Here is a 20,145-nt window from a genome sequence, read left to right as displayed (position 1 = left end):
GAGAGGAGAGAGACGCTGACTGACTGACTGACTGACTGACTGACTATAGGCATCGCTGTAGGCCAAATGGACATGTGCTGATGGACATGTTATAGAAGAGACCTGTGAGGCTGGGGGGAAGAGAGAGAGTCCAGGAGATTACATCTTTCCACCTGTCACACCCTGACCATAGAGAGCCTTTTATTCTCTATGTTGGTTAGGTCAGGGTGTGACTAGGGTGGGTTATCTAGGTTGTTTTTTCTATGTTGGCCTGGTATGGTTCCCAATCAGAGGCAGCTGTTTATCGTTGTCTCTGATTGGGGATCATATTTAGGCAGCCATTTCCCTACTGTGTTTTGTGGGATCTTATTTTGAGTTAGTGCATGCTGCACCTCTTTCGTTACGGTTAGTTGTTTGTTTCCTTTTTGTTTTGTGAGTTTCATTAATTAAAGAAGTGGAACTCAGAGCACGCTGCGCCTTGGTCTGTCTCTCCACACAAACGTAACACCACCTCTTTCTTTCCAATTTATATCCATCACTCTACTGGAGTCTTGACTTGAATCCTTTCTGGACTATTATTGTCCTTTTCCTCCTAATCCTAGTCCTCCCTGCTTGGAGGTTGAGGTGATATAGATCACACATACACAACTCAATGCCTGTTGTAATCGTTCCTGTCACCATTTCCCCTCATTTCCATTTTCTCTCTCTCTTTCCACTCTTTTCTGCCTCTAATGCTACCTATAATTGGTTGTTGTATTGATTAGACATACAAAAGCCAAGGGCTTCCTTAATTGGTCCTGTCAAACCATGAAAGAGCTCTGTGATCACACACACGCGCATATTCACATGCACTCACGCGCACACACACACACACACACACACACACACACACACACACACACACACACGCACAAGAACACACACACACACACCTGACAAAGTGGTGGGCGGAAGGCTGAACCATGGATCGATTAGTTAATAGAATATTATGATGTAAATTGTCAGGAGAATGATTCTAAGTAACTTAACATGAATCATCATTTAGCTTAAGTAATTTGATTACGATGACACTGATGGGTAAACAAGGTATTAATCAACTTGTAATTACAGTGTTCATGAGCATTAATGAGCATTGATGAGCATCAATAAATATTGAGTGTGTGATTACATTTTTGTGGAACTGGCGGTTGATCTTATTACATTTCTGCAACAAAGATTGAGATTACTGGTGTGCTTCCAGAATTGCCATGGATAATTTAAAGATAAACCACTATTAAGCCTTTTTAATCGCACACTCAATTATCAACTTTTTAGCTACAAAACATCCTGGGACAATTAGTCCACTTTTGAGCTCTGACTAACTCTGATTTTGGGGTGAAATGTCCTTTTAACAGATGTTTGACAATGTGTAGATGATATTACAAAACAGGACCAGACCATTGCATGTGTCCAGATATCTACCTTTGCTAATCTAATATATCAGCTAAAGTGTGGATTGGGACCATTTAAAATAACAGAGAAGCAGCTCGCAGCAGTTCCTCATCGTTCTATTCTTGTCAGGATATTTCATAAATTCAAATCTGTGTCAGGGGGGAAGCCCTTTTCACAGAGAATTTCTGGATGAGGAACAGACTGAGATAATTGCTCCATTTTTAGAGTTCAAAGTCCTTTCCTTCAAATCAATTGTAATCAATTCTGCTCTGATCATCTGACCATACCGCTGGATGAGCTCGATGGTGTTTGCGCTGGCTTCAGACCAACTTTGATTCCCTCGGGAGATAGTTCATCGTTCTGATCATGCACTGGAAAATTATATCACAAATCGTTTGGGGAAAAATTTGTAGACCGCCACAAGTCTGGCTCATCCTTGGGATCAATTTCCAAACACCTGAAGGTACCACGTTCATCTGTACAAACAATAGTAAGCAAGTATAAACACCATGGGACCACAAAGCCGTCATACCGCTCAGGAAGAAGACGCGTTCTGTCTCCTAGAGATGAACATACTTTGGTGCGAAAAGTGCAAATCAATCTCAGAACAACAGCAAAGGACCTTGTGGAGATGCTGGAAGAAACAGGTACAAAAGTATCTATATCCACAGTAAAACGAGTCCTATATCAACATAACCTGAAAGGCTGCACAGCAAGGAAGAAGCCACTGCTCCAAAACTGCCATAAAAAAGCAAGACTACGGTTTACAACTGCACATGGTGACAAAGATCGTACTTTTTGGAGAAATGTCCTCTGGTCTGATGAAACAAAAATAGAACTGTTTGGCCATAATGACCATGATTATGTTTGGAGGAAAAAGGAGGAGACTTGCAAGCCGAAGGGCACCATCCCAACCGTGAAGCACTGGGGTGGCAGCATCCTGTTGTGGGGGTGCTTTGCTGCAGGAGGGACTGGTGCACTTCACAAAATATATGGCATCATGAAGGAGGAAAACTATGTGGATATATTGAAGCAACATCTCAGGACATCAGTGAGGAAGTTAAAGCTTGGTCGGAAATGGGTCTTCCAAAAGGACAATGACCCCAAACATACTTCCAAATTTGTGGCAAAATGGCTTAAGGACAACAAAGTCAAGGTATTGGAGTGGCCATCACAAAGCCCTGACCTTAATCCTATAGAAAATGTGTGGGCAGAACTGAGAAAGTGTGGGCAGCTAGGAGGCCTACAAACCTGACTCAGTTACACCAGCTCTGTAAGGAGAAATGGGCCAAAATTCACCCAACCTATTGTGGGAAGCTTGTGGAAGGCTACCCGAAACACTTGACCCAAGTTAAACAATTGAAAGGCAATGCTACCAAATACTAATTGAGTGTATGTAAACCTCTGACCCACTGGGAATGTGATGAAAAAGAAAAAGCTGAAATAAATTATTCTCTCTACTTTTATTCTGACATTTCACATTCTTAAAATAAAGTGGTGATCCTAACTGACCTAAAACAGGGAAGTTTTTCCAGGAATTGTGAAAAACTGAGTTTAAATGTATTTGGCTAAGGTGTATGTAAACTTCCGACTTCAACTAATATATATATATGTATATATATATATATATATATATATATATATATATATATATACACAGATATATACACAGATATATATATATATATATACACATTTACACATATACACATATACACACACACACAGGGATGTGATATTATATATATTTTTTAAATAAATAATTTCTACATAACATGAAGATAATGTTGCTTCAAATAAAACCAGGAATCATATGGCTTTAGCATCAATAAAATAAACTTCAGTATATTGTAGCAATTACAATTATCTGCTCAATTGATGTAAAATTCCCAATACCTTCAGAGGCAAAAAAATGTCAGTACTATAGACAGGTTGGTTGTTTAGCAATAAAACCTATGGCTGCACAACTATGGGCAAAACAGACGTTGTTGGCTGAGATTGTTGACAACTGTCACGACTTCCGCCGAAGTCGGTTCCTCTCCTTGTTTGGGCGGCGCTCGGCGTCGCCGGTCTTCTAGCCATCATCGATCCACTTTTCATTTTCCATTTGTTTTGTCTTGTCTTCTCACACACCTGGTCTCAATTTCCCTCATTACATGTTGTGTACTTAACCCTCTGTTCCCCCCATGTCTTTGTGCGGAATTGTTTATTGTAAGTGCATATGCATGTTGTCTCTGGTGCGCGACGGGTTTTGTACCCATTTCTTTGTTGTTCTGGTTACCGGTGTTTTTTATGATTAAAACTGCTCCGTTGATTACCCAGTTTTGCTCTCCTGCGCCTGACTTCCCTGCCGCCAGTTACGCACTCCCTTACAACAACATGTAGGCCTGAACTATATTTTGTATCCAAATGTTTATTGAAAACATAAATACATTTGCACGATGAGCACTTATTGTCTCTTAAATACATTGTTACAGTTGTTGGCTAGCTAGCTAGCAATTTTTTTTGCCATATTAGCATAGACGTAATATCAGTCAAAACACCTCAAAACAAGAAATGATATCAAGAACAAGATAAAACTATCGGAAGCCAGCCATCTACGATCCCCACATGGCAGCTTCATGTCATTGTTGCTAGCTATCTGACTTTTCAGAATCAAAACATCACACGTCCTTCAGCCCCATCGGTGTGCGCACATCATTTTCGTGATGGTGTCAGCCAGCCCGTCTATAACATCAAGTACGTCTATGTTTGTTTTATGAAAACACTGACATTTACTTATTAAATTAATATCCCTTTGGTTTGTGTGGGATAACAAAGGAGAGGAAGTACTATCTTCTTGAAAAAGGTCTATGTCCTAAATGTCCACACAATAAACATGCAGATGTAATATTAATGTGTTTGGGAGTTATCTTTTCTACAATGAAAGTGAAGGACTAGAGAAATGAAATCACTGAATAGGATATATAGGATACCTCGCATCATGCAATAGATCATATGTTTTAGGTCAGGTTGTGACAGATGGATTACCGCTTTGCTGTTTCTCATATAGTAATGTAACCTTCTAGAGTGTGTTTCTCATATTGTAATGCAACCTTTTAGAGTGGTGTGTTTCTCATATTGTAATCAGTACATAAAAAATACAAAAATAAAGTGCATGAAATGTATGCATTCACTACTGTAAGTCGCTCTGGATAAGAGCGTCTGCTAAATGCCTAAAATGTAAATGTACAAATGTAATGTAACCGTCTAGAGTGGTGTGTTTGTCATATTGTAATGTAACCTTCTAGAGTGGTGTGTTTGTCATATTGTAATGTAACCTTCTAGAGTGGTGTGTTTCTCATATTGTAATGTAACCTTCTAGAGTGGTGTGTTTCTCATATTGTAATGTAACCTTCTAGAGTGGTGTATTTCTCATATTGTAATGTAACCTTCTAGAGTGGTGTATTCCTCATCTTTTAATGTAACCTTCTAGAGTGGTGTGTTTCTCATATTGTAATGTAACCTTCTAGAGTGGTGTGTTTATCATATTGTAATGTAACCTTCGAGAGTGGTGTGTTTCTCATATTGTAATGTAACCTTCTAGAGTGGTGTGTTTCTCATATTGTAATGTAACCTTCTAGAGTGGTGTGTTTCTCATATTGTAATGTAACCTTCTAGAGTGGTGTGTTTCTCATATTGTAATGTAACCTTCTAGAGTGGTGTGTTTCTCATATTGTAATGTAACCTTCGAGAGTGGTGTGTTTCTCATATTGTAATGTAACCTTCTAGAGTTGTGTATTTCTCATATTGTAATGTAACCTTCTAGAGTGGTGTGTTTCTCATATTGTAATGTAACCTTCTAGAGTGGTGTGTTTCTCATATTGTAATGTAGCCTTCTAGAGTGGTGTATTATATAATTTACATGGCCCTTTCGTCAATGTCCTGTGGCCTAAGAGGACTTAGCAAGAGTAATTGGTCCTATAGTGGTACTGCGGGTAGTTTTGTGTGGCCTCCACTTTTGCTATCGTCACTCGTCTTTAATTGTTAGTGACTAATTGCTAGAGGGAATATCACATACACATCCATAAGCACTTACTCCAGCAACTAAAAAATCATAAACATTTTTTTATCTACAGAATCAGAAGACTTTCATTTATTTAATGGGTGCATCCACACAAAACTAGTATTAATTTCACTCTACTGATCATTTCTAGAAAAGCACACATTGACCCTCTGAGAAAAGGAGGATAAGCTTGTTTCTGATAGTGATAGTTGATTATTGTTGGAATGGGAGCTACATGAAAACAAAATCATTGAGAGTCCTCTTTAACTAGCATCAGCTAATTAAACTATCCACATTGATGTCTCAAGAGTTTACTAAATCTTAATTCGTAAATGAATAAAACAGATTTTGGTGAATCTTTTACATGACGTCAAACTGAAACACACACAGAGACAGAGAGACAGAGAGACAGAGAGAGAGATAGAGAGAGAGAGAACCAGGTATCTGTTACTGCAGTTTCCGTTTACTTTTTAAGTGTGTTTCTCCAAAAACAGATAATGACGGAGGAAATTGTTAAACAGTCCGCTTTAGTAACCAATTGAACATGAGACCTCAAACCTTTATAGGATCCGCCATGAAATATCCCATGACCAACAGCCCGAATCATATTAAATTGAATATATGCATTAATATTCATTGCTCCTCTTTCTATTGCATTTGTTTTTGTACCGCTTTGATGCCTTGACAATATTCAGATAACAATCTGGGGTGTACCCTGAAAGTAGGACTAAAGGATATTCAGAACTCTCTCTCAGTTTTTTCCAGTCAGTCCTCCTCTTATCCCCTACCTACTGAAAGAAAAACAACCAGAGCTGATATATTTTGCTAAAAAGTAGAGCATAGGCATACATAATGTACCCCTTTCTGTTTGTCGTGCCCATGACTACATCACTAACTGGTTTCCAAAAGTTTTTTAAACACTACCAATTCCCTCCAGGTGAATTCAAAACAAAAAATAGACATTGGGGAGAAATATGATACAAAAAAAGGACAAATAAAATACAACGGCACTGCACCATTGTGCATTATTCAACATTCTAGTCAAATCCCTGCCCTTGGGTCCGTCTTGCTCTGCTGTAAAGAGCCATGGGCTGAATTACCAAGGATTTGAATATGCAGTGTGTCACCTTGCATTACTGGTGTCCTAATTTACAAAACCTACCTCCCTCTCCCTAGACAGACAACCCATTAGGAATACTACACCACAGTGCCCTCTGTAATTATTATTATTATGGCTCTATACTCCAAAGGTTTGGATGATTTGAAATCAAACAATATCTATGGGGTTAAAGTGCAGAATGTCCGCTTTAATGTGAGGGTATCTTAATTTATATTGAGTGACCCGTTTAGAGATTACAGCACTTTTTGTACATAGTCCCCCCATTTTAGGGGAGCAAAAGTATTGGGACAAATTCACTTATGTGTAAAGTAAAAAGTATTCTTAGCACACAATGACTACATCAAGCTTGTGACTCTACACATTTGTTGGATGCATTATCTTTTTGTTTTGGTTGTGTTTCAGATAATTTTATGCTCAGTAGAAATTATATAGGTGTCATAACCAGCCATAAAATATATATATGTCACAACAGGTCTAAATATATGTGTCATGACGGTGTTATTACCATATCATAACAGGTTATGACAAGTTATGTCAGCTGTTATGACATATTATGACATGGCTATGACTGTGTCATAACGTGTTATGACGCTGGGTGTCAAGTAAAGTGTTAACCAATTATCATACCCCCAAGAGATTCTAACCTCTCACCATTACAATAACAGGGAAGGTTGGCATTGTTTGGGGTATGATATTTGTTCATCTGTAACTTTCATTATTCACGATTAATTCAGGATTATCCGTAATCATGGTAGCATCCACATTCATATAGAAGTCTTTAGAAACATATTATATTCTTATTTACAATAAAAGTGACTACAAAATGACAATTAATTATTTACCATTAATTGCTATTGGGCACAAAATCAACTGAAATGCAATCTGAACAAATAGAAAATTAGCTTGATGTAGTCATTGTGTGCTATGAATATGGGAACAAATACTTAACTTTTTACTACTTTAATACACATACACTATATATATACATTAGTATATGGACAGCCCTTCAAATTAGTGGATTTCAGTGATGTAAAGCTTGCCGCCATTGGACTCTGGAGCAGTGGAAATGTGCTCTCTGGAGTATTCACCATCTGGCAGTCCAACAGACAAATCTGGGTTTGGCAGATGCCAGGAGAATGCTACCTGCCCCAATGCATAATGCCAACTGTAAAATTTGGTAGAGGAGGGTTAATGTTCTAGGGCTGTTTTTCATGGTTCAGGCTAGGGCCCTTAGTTCCATTGAAGAGAAATCTTAACGCTACAGCATACAATGACATTTCAGATGATTCTGTGCTTCCAACGTTGTAGCAACAGTTTGGGGAAGGCCCTTTCCTGTTTCAGCATGACAATTCCCCCGCGTACAAAGTGAGATCCATATAGAAATGGTTTGTCAAGATCGGTGTGGAAGATCTTGACTGGCCTGCACAGAGCCCTGACCTCAACCACATTGAACACCTTTGGGATGCATTGGAAAACCGACTGCGAGCTGAATGGAAGAAAATCCACACAGCAATGTTACAACATCTAGTGAAAAGCCATTCCAGAATAGTGGAGGATGTTATAGTAGCAAATGGGGGACCGACTCCATATTAATGCCCATGATTTTGGAATTAGATGTTTGACGAGCAGGTGTCCACATACTTTTGGTCATGTAGTGTATAAGTAAATTTGTCCCAATATGTTTGCTCCCCTAAAATGGGGGGTCTATGTACACAATGTGCTGTAATTTCTAAACAGTTCATCCGATATGGATAAAAATTCACTCTGCACTTTAACCTCAAAGTAATTGTTTTATTTCACATCCAAACTGTGGAGTATACAGCCAAAATAATAAAAACACTTCACTGTCCCAATAATTACGGAAGGCACTGGGGAGCGACTCACTTTTGCTCTTCCACAGCAAAGCTCTCGCTCTCTTTCCCTTGCCTCTCTCTCTCTCTGACTGTAACTCTCTTCCTCTATTTTCATCTCTAAAATGCACAAGCGTTCATACACACAGATATACAATTATTTACTCAGACCCACGTTTGGCAATGATGTTTGCATCTGCATGCATACGTGTGTGTGTGTTTGTGTATTGTATGTGTCTTAAGACAGGCCTGAACAATTAAGTGATAATGCCCTCGAAGCCGATGTTGGAGGATATATTGGCACAGGTGTTGTTAGGCCCGAGACAAAGTGGAGGGCCGGCAAACCGTGCCAATATATCCTCCAAGCACCGGCTAAGAGGGCATTATCACTTCTATTCCATGGGTTAACAACATATTCAAATAATCATTGACATATTTTCAGTTTTTATATTTTGTTAAGACCTGTATAAATAAACAAACAATAGATAAACCCTAAAAATGTAGTTCCAGTACCAGTCAAAAATCTGGACATACCAGGGTTTTTCTTTATTTTTACTATTTTCTACATTGTAGAATAATAGTGAAGACATCAAAACTATGAAATAACACATATGGAATCATGTAGTAACCAAAAAAGTCTAATATATTTTATGTTTGAGATTCTTCTAAGTAGCCACCCTTTGCCTTGATGACAGCTTTGCAGACTCTTGGCATTCTCTCAACCAGATTCATGAGGTAGTCACCTGGAATGCATTTCGATTAACAGGTTTGCCTTGTTAAAAGTACATTTGTGGAATTTCTTTCCTTTTTTGAGCCAATCAGTTCTGTTGTGACAAGGTATGGGTGGTATACAGACGATAGCCCTATTTGATAAAATACCAAGTCCATATTATAGCAAGAACAGCTCAAATAAGCAAAGAGTGACAGTCCATAATGACAGTCCATGAATGTCATGGTTCCAACTGTCACCAGAGGGCGACAGAGACCGTCCTAGAGAAATTAATGACACTCAGGTGTGTCCTATTACTCATTATGATTTCCCTGTTATTAAAAGAGGTGTGTTTTCTGGTTTCCTTTGCAGAAGCTTGAATTGTTTACCGTGTGCATTTGTTTCCTGAGTGAGTTTTTGAGACTTAGTGTTTGTTGCTTTTTCCAGTGTGCTGTGATCCTGCGGCTGCTTTTTTTATGTTTATCCTTAACCACTGATTCCTCGTCTGGTCTCTTCTCTGCACCTGGGTCCAACATCAACACGTCACAGCAAGCTTCTGCCCAAACATGGACCCAGCAGAGATCACCCAGATCAAGAATGATGTAACACACCAAGGAGCACTGCTGGGGTGGCAGTAAGAACAACTCTCCCAAACATAAGAGACTCTCTGGGCACTTACTGAATCCCTTCAACCACAGTCCAACCTCAACCCAGGAGGAGCCAATGCCCAAGTCTCATCGCTCAGTGCTGCAAGCATCGCCGTAGTTCCTCCAGGGAACCTGCACCAGGAACCCAAGATTCCAGCCCCCGAGCGGTATGATGGCCACCCGGAAGGGGTTCCTCAATCAGTGTTCTCTGGTGTTCAAGCTACAGTCCTCCCCATTCCACTCTGATTGGGCCATGATCGCCGACATCATCTATCTCTACTCTAGGACAAGGCCCTGGCGTGATCAACAGCGGTGTGGGAACAGCAGCCACCATCCTGCGGTTCCATATTAGCCTTCACCCTCGAGCTGCAATGAATCTTCGACCACCCAGTCGGCGGACGAGAAGCGGCCAGCCAAGGGCAAGCCCAATCTACTGCAGGTTGGGGTGAATCACTCAGACTTAGTTTTATTTTGATCATGGCTCCCGAGAACCCCCTTATTCTAGGGTACCCCTGGCTAGCGCTACATAACTCACTATTCTCCTGGTCCATAGAACACCTACTAGACTGGGGTGAGGACTGCCAGACTAAATGTCTAAGACCCCAACAAGAGCATCACCGTGTCCTCCTGAATCCATTGAAGACCAAGACTTGTCTGCTCTCCCTCACAAATACTTCGACCTCCAAGAGGCCTTCAGCAAGAGGCAAGCAGGCACCCTTCCCCCCATTGTCCATACGACTGTGCCATAGAAGTTCTAACCGGCTCCACAACTCCCCGGGGCCGTCTGTACTCCCTCTCGACCCCTGAGGCAGCAGTCAGGGACAATTACATCCGGGAGTCGCTGGAAGCAGGTTTCATTCGCCCCTCTACATCCCCAGTTGGTGCAGGCTTCTTCTTCGTGGGTAAGAAGGATGGAGACCTGCGGCCCTGCATGGATTACAGAGGGCTGAACCGGATTATGATCAAAAATCACTAGAACCTACCCCTGATGTCTGTCGCATTGGAGTTGGCCCAAGGGGCCCAATTCTTCACCAAACTGGATCTCCGCAACGCTTACAATCTGGTGAGAATCAGGAAGGGAGATGAGTGGAAAACGGCCTTTAACACTGCTAGTGGTCACTGAGTATTTAGTCGTGCCCTTCGGATTATCGAACTCACCGGCAGCCTTTCAAGCATTGGTCAATGACACTCGTTGTGATATGTTGAATCGGTTCATCTTTGTTTATCTCAACGACATCCTGATCTTCTCCAAAACCCTTCCATAACACATACTGCACGTCCTCCAAGTCAACTATAGGTCAAGATAGAGAAGTGTGAGTTCCTCCTATCCCAAGTTTCCTTCCTGGGTCACATTATCTCTACTGCAGGCATCCAAATGGACCCCGTAAAGGTTGAGGCAGTCACCGACTGGCCCATACCACCTCACTCAAGCAGGTCCAGCGGTTCCTCAGGTTTGCCAATTTAGAGGTGTTTTATACGCAACTTTGGTGCGGTGGCAGCACCTCTCACCGTCCTAACCCACAAGTCCCAGACCCGTTTTTGCTGGACTCCTGAGGCTGACAGGGCATTCAAGGAGCTCAAGGGACTTTTCACAGACTTTATCACAGGGTTACCTCCATCCCAAGGGCTTACCACTATCCTGGTGGTCGTCGATCGGTTCTCAAAGGGAGCCCATTTCATCGCCTTACCCAAGATGCCCTCAGCGAAGGAGACCACTGATCTCGTGATTACCCATGTCTTTCCGCTACACGGACTTCCCCAGGACATTGTCTCAGATCGTGGGCCCCAGTTCATCGCACGTTATTGGAAGGCCTTTTGCTCCCTGTTGGGGGCGTCGGTGAATCTCTCCTCGGGGTTCCACCTACAGTCTAATGGGCAATCTCAGCGGGCTAACCAAGAGCTGGATAAGTTCCTCGGCTGTTTCGTCTCCACTCAGGCCAGTAACTGGAGCAAGTTCCTCATCTGGGTAGAATATGCTCATTAACACACTGCCGAACACATCCACTGGATTGTCAAGTGTCAGTTTTGGTTCGGGCCCGAGGCACCCTGCAGTACCTGGTGGACTGTGAGGGCTACGGTCCCCAGGAGTGGGCGTGGGTGCCTGCCTGGGACATCCTGGACCCGGGACTTTTCAGGACATCAACTAACTACATGGTGGTCGCTCTGGCTCTGCGGTTGGAGCCGCTCCTAGAAGGGGGGGTAATGCCATGGTTCCACATTTCACAAGAGGGTGGCAGAGACCGTCCTAGAGACATTAATGACAGGTGCGTCCAATTACTCATTATGATTTCCCTGTCAAACTTCTTATGGCTTGGGGGCAGTATTTCGATGTCTGGATGAGAAGCGTGCCCAAAGTAAATTGCCTGTTACTCAGGCCCAGAAGCTAGGATATGCATATGCAGATTTGGATAGAAAACACTCTAAAGTTTCAAACTGTTAAAATAATGTCTGTGAGTATAACAGAACTAATATGGCAGGTGAAAACCTGAGGAAAATCCATCCAGGAAGTGGGATTTTTTTGATGTGGGTAGTTTTCAATTGAAATCCTAGAGAGTTTCTAATGGGTTAGGACCCAGATTGCAGTTCCTATGGCTTCCACTAGATGGCAACAGTCTTTAGACATTGTTTCAGGCTTGTTTTCTGTCAGTGGACTGTAGAATCATGCAGTGCTGGTTTGCGCCCGTGACCGAGTGAGCACCCTTCGTTGTTTTTCCTTTCTATTGAATACGCTACTGTCCGGTTTAAATATTATCGATTATTTAGACAATTGACAACCTGAGGATTAATTATAAACATCATTTGACATGTTTTGACGAAGTTTACTGGTACTATTAGGATGTATTCGTCACCATGTTTTGACCGCCTTTGAGCCAGTGGATTACTGATCAAAACGCGCCAACAAAACTGAGTTTTTGGGATATAAAGAGAGACTGTATCGAACAAAACAAACCTTTATTGTGTAGCTGGACCTCTTGTGACTGCAACCATATGAAGATCTTTAAAGGTAAGTGATTCATTTTATCACTATTTCTGACTTTTGTAATTCCTTTACTTGGTTGTAAAATGTTTGTATGCTTTTGTAAGCGGGGCGCTGTCCTCAGATAATCGCATGGTATGCTTTCGCCGTAAAGCCTTTTTGAAATCTGACAAAGCGGCTGGATTAACAAGATGTTAATATTTAAGTCAATGTATAACACTTGTATTTTTTATGAATGTTTATTATGACTATTTCTGTATTTTGAATTTGGCGCTCTGCAATTTCACCGATGTTGTCGAGGTGGGTTGCTAGTAGAATGCCTGCGCCAGAGAGGTTAAAATAGTTGTTTCTGGTTTCCTTTGCAGAAGCTTGAATTGTTTAAGCTGTGCATTTGTTTCCTGAGTGAGTTTTCAAGACTTAGTGTTTGTTGTTTTTTCCAGTGTCCCACAATCCTGCGGCTACTGTTTATCAGTAAAGTCTTTATGCTTATCCTTAACCACTGATTCCTCGTCTGGGCTCTTCTCTGCACCTGGGTCCAACCTCACCACATCACAATGAAGATCAGTCAATCCGGAAAATTGCAGTCACAAAAACCATCAAGCACTATGATGAAACTGGCTTTCATGAGGACCGCCACAGGAAAGAAAGACCCAGAGTTACCTCTGCTGCAGAGGATATGCTCATTAGAGTTAACTGCACCTCAGAAATTGCAGGCAAAATAAATGCTTCACAAAGTTCTAGTAACAGATACATCTCAACATCAACTGTTCAGAGGGGACTGCGTGAATCAGGCCTTCATGGTCGAATTGTTGCAAAGAAACCACTACTAAAGGACACCAATAAGAAGAGACTTGCCTGGGCCAAGAAACACGAGCAATGGACATTAGACCGGTGGAAATCTGTCCTTCGGTCTAAAGAGTCCAAATTTGAGATTTTTTTTAGCCATGTCTTTGTGAGACGCAGAGTAGGTGAACGGATGACCTCCGCATGTGTGGTTCCCACCGTGAAGCATGCAGGAGGAGGTGTTATGGTGTGGGGGTGCTTTGCTGGTAACACTGTCTGTGATTTATATTTGAATTTAAGCCACAGCATTCTGCAGCAATATGCCATCCCATTTGGTTTGCGCTTAGTGGGACTATAATTTGTTTTTCAACAGGACAATGACCCAACACACATCCAGGCTGTGTAAGGGCTATTTGACCAAGAAGGAGAGTGCTGCATCAGGTGACCTGGCCTCCACAATCACCCGACCTCAACAGAATTGAGATGGTTTGGGATGAGTAGGACCGCAGAGTGAAGGAAAAGCAGCCAACAAGTGCTCAGCATATGTGGGAACTCCTTCAAGACTGTTGGAAAAGCATTCCATGTGAACCTGGTTGAGAGAATGCCAAGAGTGTGCAAAGTTGTCATCAAGGCGAAGGGTGGCTACTTTAAAGAATCTAAAACCTATTTGTTTAACTGTTTTGGTTACTACCTGATTCCATGTGTTATTTCATAGTTTGATGACTTCACTATTGTTGTACAATGTAGAAAATAGTAAAAATAAAGAAAAACCCTTGAATGAGTAGGTGTGTCCAAACTTTTGACTGGTACTGTACAACTTTGGATATTGACAGACACACACAAATAAGCACTGTCAATGGGGCTCTACTCACTGGTGGTGTTGTATTTGACGCCATAGAACATCTCTGGACATGGCCGTGACACCCACTCCCCTGCAGTGCTCTTTGGCCAGCAGGTACCGATGGGATCGATGGACATGTTACAGAACAGGCCTGAGCAACAGAGAAAGGAGAGAGGGAGATAGAGAGACAGACACAGAGAAGGGGATCACAAAAGGAATGAAAGGGAAGAGAAAAACAAGAGAGAGGACAAGAGAAAAAAGACAGCATTACAACCAGTGGATTTTTGTCTGCGATTGTGGATGGACAGAAGTTAAAGAGCGCAGTGTCACAGCTGTCTAACAGAGAGAGAATGGTAAATAAAGAACAGGACATGACCACCGTAACCTGCCTAGCAGTGCATACAGGTAACTGGCCCTGGCAACAGTAGGGTCGACCACACACACATGGTCACAGAGGTCATAACCATGGCACCAGTCATCAATCGAGCTACAGCCTCAGGGCATGTCCAGTTGTATTCAATTATAACAACCCCTAACTTTTCTAATGTTTGAACATTGTACATTTTGGAAAGTTGTACCATGTTTACCCATCACATTTGACATTTCCATCCCTCTTATATGAAGTTGTGCTAAACAGTAGGAACTCATTGGTTTGTTTAGACCACCCCTCAATCTATAAATGCCTAAAATAACATGAAAAATGTTGATTGAAAGTTTGTTTACAAATACTTGAAATGTGCAAAGTGCAAACTAGGATAACAGTTACTATGCAGTAATGTACACTACCACTCAAAAGTTTGGGGTTACTTAGAAATGTTTTTGAAAGAAAAGCAATTTTTTGTCCATTAAAATAACATCAGCTTGATCAGAAAAACATTGTTAATGTTGTAAATTACTGTTGTAGCTGGAAATGGCAGATTTTTCTAGCTGGAAATGGCTGATTGGGGCGGCAGGTATCCTAGTGGTTAGAGCATTAGGCCAGTAACCTAAAGGTTGCTAGATCGAATCCCTGAGCTGACAAAGTAAAACTCTGTTGTTCTTCCCCTGAACAAGGCAGTTAACCCGCTGTTCCTAGGCCATCATTGTAAATAAGAATTTGTTCTTAATTGACTTGCCTGGTTAAATAAAAAATGATTCATTTTTAATAGAATATCTACATAGGCGTATAGAGGCCCATTATCAGAAACCATTACTCCTGTGTTCCAATGGCAAGTTGTGTTAGCTAATCCAAGTTTATCATTTTAAAAGGCTAATTGATCACTAGAAAATCCTTTTTCAATTATGTTAGCACAGCTGAAAACTGTTCTGATTAAAGAAGCAATAAAACTGGCCTTCTTTAGACTAGTTGAGTATCTGGAGCATCAGCATTTGTGGGTTCGATTACAGGCTCAAAATGGCCAGAAACAAAGGACTTTCTTCTGAAACTCGTCAGTCTATTCATGTGAGAAATTGCCAAGAAAGTGAAGATCTCATATAACGCTGTGTACTACTCCCTTCACAGAACAGTGCAAACTGGCTCTAACCAGAATAGAAAGGGGAGTGGGAGGCCCCAGTGCACAACTGAGCAAGAGGATAAGTACATTAGAGTGTCTAGTTTGAGAAACAGACGTATCGCAAGTCCTCAACTGGCAGCTTCATTAAATAGTACCCGCAAAACACCAGTCTCAATGTCAACAGTGAAGAGGCGACTCTGGGATGCTGCCCTGCTAGGCAGAGTTCCTCTGTCCAGTGTCTGTGTTCTTTTGCCCATCTTAATATTTTCTTTTTATTGGCCAGTCTGAGATATGGCTTTTTCTTTGCAACTCTGCCTAGAAGGCAGCATCCCGGAGTCGCCCCTTCACTGTTGACGTTGAGACTTGTGTTTTGCAGGTACTATTTAATGAATCTGCCAGTTGAGGACTTGTGAGGCGTGTGTTAATCTACTATGCCTTGGGTGGATGGCATTTTTACCTTGTATTTTGGTTTGGGAAGGAGGTGGACGAGTGAGTGTGTGTGTGTGTGTGTGTGTGTGTGTGTGTGTGTGTGTGTGTGTGTGTGTGTGTGTGTGTGTGTTTGTAGAAGATCTATTAAAAGAGCTGTCGAAGCTCTTGTTACAGTGTTTTGACACGGTAGGCAACATCAGCAACCTTTTATATACACCACATCACAGAAGTCATCACAAACATCCCAAGCTGTGACCGGTCTCCGATTGATTATCCACACTACTAAGTACAGCAGCGGTTTTACGAGAATCCCAAAGATAATCAGATTAATAGACTTTTAAACCTGACCCTTGGAAACAGCTGTGACTAGCGTCTGCAATTCATGACGGCCTCTTTTGGTACTTCGATAAAATTATTGTTTCTGGGATGTTTCCCCTTCAGACAGATAACTCTCCCAACAAATCACGAGGCAGACATGCCAGAACGTCACGATTTGCATCAAAAATGTACAGGTAAACCTTTGCAGTTGTATTAGTGAAGGTAGTTGACGCAAACTAGCCACTTGCGAAATGCACTCATTAAAAATAACCTCTGTGATCTCCATCTTGCTAGCCACTATTTTGTGTATGGGGTATGTGGCCAACAAGTGAAGAAGGCAGTGACGCAGGCAGTTTCTCTATGACAATCTGACATTCTATTACGTACAGACATTACGTGTTAAGCCGGAACATTGGATACATAGTGGGAGGTGACTGGGTTAGCGTTTTGTTGTATTTAGATCATCTCAGCAATAACCATGCGTACATCTCAGGTCTCTGCCTCCCTTTAGGGTCTTTTCCATTTCCATTTTGGTCATTTAGCATACACTCTTATGCAGAGCGATTTACAGTTAGGGTTAGGTTACAGTTTTCCCTTGTGATGTTTGTTCATTCCTGCAATGCCTGAGCACAACAGATGATTGCAATGTCTGTGCATAAAGATGAAAGCATGATAAAATAATCTAATATTTCCGATTCATGGAAAATAAGCAGATGTGATATACACAGAAGAGGTGAGTCACAATCTGCGTGGCTGTCTATGGACCCGTAATCCACCGCGAGTCACTGACGTACTAGCAACAACATCTGTGTTAACGTGCTAGCAATGACACTCTAGTGGAAAGCATGCTTACAGGTAGCAGCAAACCTGTACCTGGGGATAAAGGGATTAACACCTCACAGCGGCCTTCCATGATGATCATACCAACAACAAAACAGCAACAACAGCAACCACCACAATAGGGATACAGCTGGGCAGGTAACCTTTAGTGACAGCTGCTGGACTACCAGCGAGGCAGCTGGGTCTGTCAGTCAGGTGAGCTGGGAGAGTTGGAGAGGGAGAGTTGGAGAGGGAGAGAATGAATGTATGAAAGAGGGAACGGTAGAGGGAGCGAGGTTGAGAGAGCGACAACAACTGAATGAGAGAGAGGGAATGAAAGAGAGAAACGTAGAGAGCAGCAGACTGTCATGAAGAGGTAGGTAGATTGCTCTGATGGAAAGGCTCTGTTTCGCTTTAACACCATGCTGAAATAGTAATGGAGGCAAGCCATATCTGGGCTAGGTAATTGTCAGTACCCTTAAGAAAAAAACACATGAATTTCACATAATCACGTGTTTCACATGTGATCACGTGATATTCTGTGAAGTTAATGTGATAACATGTGACAACATGTAAAAGCAACATGTGATAACACAAAACTACACATGAGAAAACATGATCTCGTGAAAAAAATTTGACAATAAATGTAAAACTGCAAATTCGATTTTCACATGTGAACGTTTTTCCCTTGTGAAAATGAAATTAAACATGTGAGTTAGATTTTTACATAGGAATTTTTCTTACACGTGGAACTGCAAATTTGATTTTCAAATGTGAAAATGCTTCAAATGTGAAACTTCATGTGAAATACCATCACATGTGAAGTGTTCCAAAACTTCATGGTTTCACATGTGCTCACATATCCTCTCACATGTGAAATCATGTGAAATTTCATCACATGTAAAGTGTTCCAAAACCATGATTTCACATGTGAAATCTCACATGAAATTATGTGATTTTTCCGTAAAGGGTTATGGATGGATAAATAGATGGAGTAAGAGAAGGGAACACATAAGCAAAATAGGAGGTGTCTGTCTGGGTACATTTAGCGTTGTCGGACTACATATGCTAGTGATTCGATGAGTCATAAGGGGAGAAGACTTTCCAATGTTTTTTTTCTCCCCAAAGATTTAAAACTTCAGTGAAGACATCCAATCCTCACTATGTAAATGAGAGAGGTAGAGACGCTGGAGGGATTTGAAAACCTAGCACAACCCCAAACACGATTCTGATAAACTAAAACGGGGATAAAACGCAAAGTTGGGAAGCTGCAGGCAGTTTAAAACTAATTAGAGCACGTCAGATTGGAGGAGGCAAGCAGGCAGCCTTCGTATAGCTGATAACATTACTCCGGGCTGTGGGAGAAAAATGTGTTACTTCACGGAGGGGGTCAAATGTTTTGTAGTGACCCGCACAGACAGCTGTGTGTTATGTGTATTGCTATCAGTTGGTCGTGTTGTACTTACCAGTACCCAGTGTTCGCGGGGTCCGACATGCCAATCAACCGAACGCCTGAAATGTTCTGATGCCGGGCATCCTGGTGGTTGGTGTAGTGAAGTGTTTGGAGTGGGGGGGGTTGCGGTGTTAGCAAGGGGATGGAGCATTGCAAGTTGGCGTGGGCTATGGCCAAACAGTAACCGTAAATTTGTGAACTCAATCCTCTGTCTGGACAAATGTTCCTGTATGATCTAGCCAGGTCATTACATTGGTGTCAGAAGTAAAGACGTAGATAAAGGTTAGCCAGCTAGCTAGCTGACTACCATAGCTAGCTAATGTACGTGACAACGGGGGTTGAAAATGCTTTGAGGGATTCCGAAAGTGAAGGTGGAGGTAGGGGACGACTGGGGCCAAGGAGGTGCATGTGCATGAACCTCGGAGGATCTGGCTGAGGAGATCACCAGGGCATTGAGGAGGCGCTTTGGACAGTGTGTACAGCCCGGGCTGCTGCGCTCAGAGCTGAGTAATAGACGCAGGAAGCCTGGAGAGTCACTACAGGTGCTAGCTAATGACATTGAGAGCCTCTCTCGGCGGGCATGTGCTCACATGTCTCCCTCCGTGCAGAGCGAGCTAGCATGGAACCAGTTCATCCAGGCGCTTTCTCCTATGGCGCTGCGCATACAGACCCAGCTGGCTCATCCTGAGTCATTGGAGATGGCTTTGGAGAGGGAGCTTGTGTGGGCTGGGGCTTCAGCTGTGGTTTTGGTGGGGGTGCAGGGAGACAGACCCACTGTGCGGGCTGTGGGGTAGAGCAGCCCAGAGCCGGAAAAGCCTGCATGGGTGGCTGTAATGACTGAACTCATTCATGCTGTGGCGGATTTCCCCATGTCCCCCGGAGCTCAGGGAAACGGCTTGGCCCTGGCTCCCTTTCCCAACCACCACCATCTTCAGGAGGATCCCACCAACACGGACGGGGGAGCAAGGATCCAAGTCCCCCAGAAGCAGACGAGGGAAAGCAGATGGAGCCTGTTGTTGTGGTGGGCCGGACCTGTGTTGGGACTTTTGTCATCCACACAGGATGACGATGCGTCATCCTGTGTGGGTGGCGGCTGTGCAGGGCCCTTGTATCCCAGGATTGGACTTTCTTAGGAGCCAGGCTGCCAGTTAGACCTAAATGGGTGCACACTGGGCAGTCACCATGGCCAAACCTAATGTCACATTCACACAACTCAACAACCCCTTTACTACAACAGTTAAAGCAGCAGAG

At 42.3% G+C, this 20,145-nt stretch overlaps 1 protein-coding gene across 1 annotated transcript in view; it reads right to left on the bottom strand.

Moving 5' to 3' along the window:
• The window catches only part of LOC115196407 (corticotropin-releasing factor receptor 1), a 192,767-nt gene that overhangs the window by 83,188 nt on the left and 89,434 nt on the right, over nt 1–20,145 (bottom strand). The window contains exon 4 of the mRNA XM_029757219.1: nt 14,414–14,533. Coding sequence (XP_029613079.1) covers nt 14,414–14,533 — 120 coding nt within the window. The remainder of the gene's footprint in view (nt 1–14,413; nt 14,534–20,145) is intronic.

This window comes from Salmo trutta, chromosome 1, assembly GCF_901001165.1.
Source record: "Salmo trutta chromosome 1, fSalTru1.1, whole genome shotgun sequence".
Classification (NCBI taxonomy): domain Eukaryota; kingdom Metazoa; phylum Chordata; class Actinopteri; order Salmoniformes; family Salmonidae; genus Salmo; species Salmo trutta.
Note: the sequence above shows the minus strand (reverse complement) of the source record. Positions and strands in the feature narration are given on the sequence as shown.